We start from the raw sequence: 3,988 nt of genomic DNA, 5'->3' as shown, positions 1-3,988 counted from the left end.
TTTGGCATGAAAGTGAGGAAGGTGAGAGTTTCTTCTGTTGCAGAGATTTCGAGACTGTCGAGGAGGGGCTATATAAGTGCTGCCAAGTTTGCTCACAGAGGACTGAGCTCACACCCCAGCGTTCGTTCGTACAGGAACACTAGAGATTCGCCCCTCGGCATCTGGGTGGAACTCGGCTCTCTGTTCTAACGAAGCCCGCGGTGCAATGAGGGTGATTTCGGCTGGATACGAGAACGAAAAGATGCAGAGGAAGGCCAGGCCCGAACAAAGAAGGATCGGCGGGGGCCAACGCAGATACACTACGCCTTCTCCCCTGCGCAACCTGCAGCAAAGGAGAAGGCACGAAACGGAGAAGAGAAGGAGAGAAAGAAAGCGCTTCGACTGGACGCCCGAGTGGGCCGAGGGCGAGATCTCCCGCCGCGACCAGAGGGATGGAGTCCGCGATCGTTACCGAGGAAGCGGACGCGAGCGGGCCCTCGGATGCGTCCGTCTCGACCGCGAGCCTCCCCTCTACCCGACACTCAAGAGGCAGGTTGGAAAGGAGCTCGACCCTGAATTTGCACCTCGTCGCAGAAGGGCAAACCCTGCGGGCGGTTGCGTGCGAAAAGGAGACGGCAAATATCACCGGAGCGAGAGGATCAAGCGCAAGCGGGACCCGAGCCTCAGCCCTCGCAGGACTAAATCCGAGATTCGGCTCGTGAAAAGGAGGACCGAGCCAGAGGGGCCCACTGGTGAAGAACCGTCGCACTTTGGCGTGGATGTCGGTGAAGCTCACGACGGCAGGCGAAAGGCAGTTCGCTGGGCTGTGCCTCACGCCGGTTGCAATTTTGACCGCGCGAACCCCCAATCGTCGTCCTCGCGGAGAGGCCGTCGCACGGAGCGAGACACCGCGACCAGGCCCTGGAGACTAGGGTGTTGTTCGACAAAGGAAGACAGCTCCAGCGAAGGCGAGTACAGCGAGGGCGAAGAAGAGAAGGGCGAAATTCGCACGGCCGAGTACGAGGCCAAAGAGCGCGCGTGCAGTCCATCTGATGTCAGCGCCTCCTCCTCGGACGAAGACGACAAGAGTCGGGGGCGCGTAGAAAACGAGGCGGCCTCTCCGGAGGAAACCGAAGACGAGGCGGAAGAGGCTCGCGGCGAGCCTCTGTGTCCTGGTGCTGAAAGCGCGGGGTGTCGCGAGGCCCTCGCGGATGGAGGGCGACAGCCGGTACCGGGAGGCGCAATCTGCGTTGGACTCGAAGCCCTGCGGAAAGCAAACCACGTCGAGCCCACTCCGGCGCCTCCGCCTAGCCCAGTGGACGCCACGAAGCAAGACCGAGGCGCGGAGAGCGAACGCTCGCTCCGCCCGGGGGAGATCGACGTCCCGGAGTCCGAGGAAGGCGTCGAGGTCGCGAAGCGAATGGACGAAGAGCTGCACACTGCCATCTGGAGCATCAGCGGCCAGCCGTGGGTATCCCCGTCGATCCTGGGAGGCATGGTTTGAAGGTGATATTCACAAGTTGTCTTTTGTGTCACTGTGGGTGCGTTACAGAAACCCCTCCAGATATTATTTGACTTCGACTGAGGACGAGGAGTACGGTACGCTGGAGGAAGAAGCCAGCGCCATGCTGTGCGAGAGCGTCATCACGAAAGCGTACGACGACATCAACTTGATCACGTACCCCGATTGCATCGAGCCGCGCGCGGCGGAACCCCCAAACGGTTACCAAGTTCCTCCTCGGGTCGCTTCGACTTGCGCGGAGACGATTGAGCTTCCAGGCTCTCTACTTCCGCCACCCGAGACGGGTGACGAAGATCTCGACCATGGAGGGGACGGACGCCCGAGCTCGCAGCCTGACGTCGAGCCGCCGAAAGACGAGCCCGGCGCAGCGCTGCAGAGTGAGTCTCCAGGGCTCTGTCTCTCCGTGGAGTCCAACCGACGCGAGCCCAGGACGCCCGCAGAAGAGGAGCTTGCGTGCTGGAGCGCAGAGGGCAGCGCGGGGCCGCGCCCTTGGGACGGCATCCCCGGCGTCTCCCTATCCACGCTCGAAGATCTCATCACTTGCCCATCATGCAGACGGGTTTTCAACCGTGCGCCGGTGTGCTGCGGGTATCTTCTGCAACTCAATCGACCCGTGCAGTGCCTCTGCGGATGCGTCCTGTGCACGCTGTGCATCAGAGCGCAGGGAGGCTGCCGAAAGCACTGGGTCGTCTCCGAGAACGGAATGGTGAACGCCACGGCAAACGCACTGGCTGACATGCCGGAGATGGAGGCTGTAGGAGCTTGGGAACTGGAGCGAGAAGGTAGCGACCGCTTCATGACGAGGATCGAAAAAGAGGAATGCGTTGAAAGGATGTTGGCCGAAGGGTCGCCAAGTGACGAGGAACTTCAGCGAGGTAAGAGGCACACCCTCTAGCACCTCGACCTTGCACAGCTTCAAGAGTCTGACTTTCCTCTCTCTGATTTCTCTCTCTCTTTTTTTTTTTTTTACGCAGCGTTCCAGACCCTGATAAAGAATCCAGCAAACGACATGTCTTTCACCTACTGGGAAAATAAGCTCTTGCCTGAGTATGATGCCTACAGATACGTTTGCATGCCTCACATCCCGGGGTTTTGGGACCGCGTGCTAGTGGGGAAATGGTGCCCCGAGAGCACCCAGGCGGCCATCGGGCCCGACGTGCACCTGCCGCGGCTGTTCGACGTGGACATGGGCACGCATTACTTTCACTGGTGCTGTTTCGTGTTCAAGGAACAGATCGTCTTGGCAGCGTGGTGCACCACCAGAGTGTGCCAGGGTGGGAGCATGAGAGTCCTCCCACTGATCGACAGTTCTTTGAGGGAGACGGTGTCCGAGGTCAAGTTCAAGAGGATGATTTTCCTCCTGCGCACGTGGTTCACCGTGCAGTACCGCTCAAGGGAAGGCGGCGGGCGCGTTGAAAGGGACATCCACGTGGTCTTGGACTGCAAGCCGCTCGATGGACCCACCATCGTTCAAGCCATCGCTGAGCTTGCCGCCCGAAGCGGAATGGAGAAAGCGGATCCCAGCTACGTACACAAAAGGGTACGACCCTTCGCCTTGGACGCAGATGTGTTTTCGGCTAAAAACGCAGCTGCGGCCGCTCTGTTCGACTACAGGCCGCTGTCTTGCTGCCAATCCCAGACGCTTTACATGAACGTGGCAGAGGAGTTCAGCGACTGCCACCGTAACTCGGAGACTGGAAATACGCTGACCCGACCCATTTGCTACGAAGGTGACAAAAATGTCTACGTATGAACATTTTTGCTCACAATGTTCACATTATTTCATCATCATTTTTTTATATTATATTTTTTTTTTGAAAAAAACAGGTGTGTGGAACATGATTGCATAGGAATTGTCATCGAAGTGTTTTGCTTTTACTCTTTTACAATTTGTTTTCTTTACCACAGTTATCTCAGAGGTTTCTTTCGACAAGCAGATGTTATTCCTTGTGACTGCCATTGAAACAGCGAAGGCTTGCGTAGTTGTCTTTCTACCTCGTGCATTTCTTTTTCATAGCATGCAATCCAATCACATGAACTGTACCCTCAGCATGCAATCCAATCACATGAACTGTACCCTCTTGAAATGTAAGACTTATTTTCCTTTTGTACTTTGAATAAAATCATATTGCTGTTGATTGAAGTACGCCTACTGTAGTCTCACATCTTCTCTCTACATTTCTTGGCAAACAGAATATGGAAACAAGCCAAGCAGTTGTGTTTTCAGAAATTATTTTATTCAGAATTTGTTACAAGATCAACACACACAGACAGTCAAACACTGTTGCATTTGAAAACAAAACAAAAAAGGCAGCACAGCAAAAGAGACACACTTTATACAAAGGGCAGGTACACTAAGAAAGAAAAGAAAAGAAAAGCCCTGAAACCCCAACAACCCAGACCTTCCGGTAGGAATTTATATGCGTTCCCCATCAGAGAACCGTAGCGGGACTACCCAGTTTAAGGGCGGTCACACGAGCCAGTGAG

General features: G+C 55.7%; 1 protein-coding gene across 1 annotated transcript; it reads left to right on the top strand.

The window, feature by feature from the left end:
• Positions 1-205: 205 nt before the first annotated feature.
• On the top strand, positions 206-3,644 carry LOC144991189 (uncharacterized). The gene is made up of 3 exons (XM_078945106.1): positions 206-1,446; positions 1,532-2,376; positions 2,476-3,644. The coding sequence occupies exons 1-3, from the start codon at positions 206-208 to the stop codon at positions 3,252-3,254; spliced, it is 2,865 nt and encodes a 954-aa protein (XP_078801232.1). The 3' UTR covers positions 3,255-3,644.
• The last annotated feature ends 344 nt before the right edge of the window (positions 3,645-3,988 follow it).

Source organism: Oryzias latipes, chromosome 3, assembly GCF_053564925.1.
Source record: "Oryzias latipes strain Hd-rR chromosome 3, Olatipes_Hd-rR_3.1".
NCBI lineage: Eukaryota > Metazoa > Chordata > Actinopteri > Beloniformes > Adrianichthyidae > Oryzias > Oryzias latipes.
Note: the sequence above shows the minus strand (reverse complement) of the source record. Positions and strands in the feature narration are given on the sequence as shown.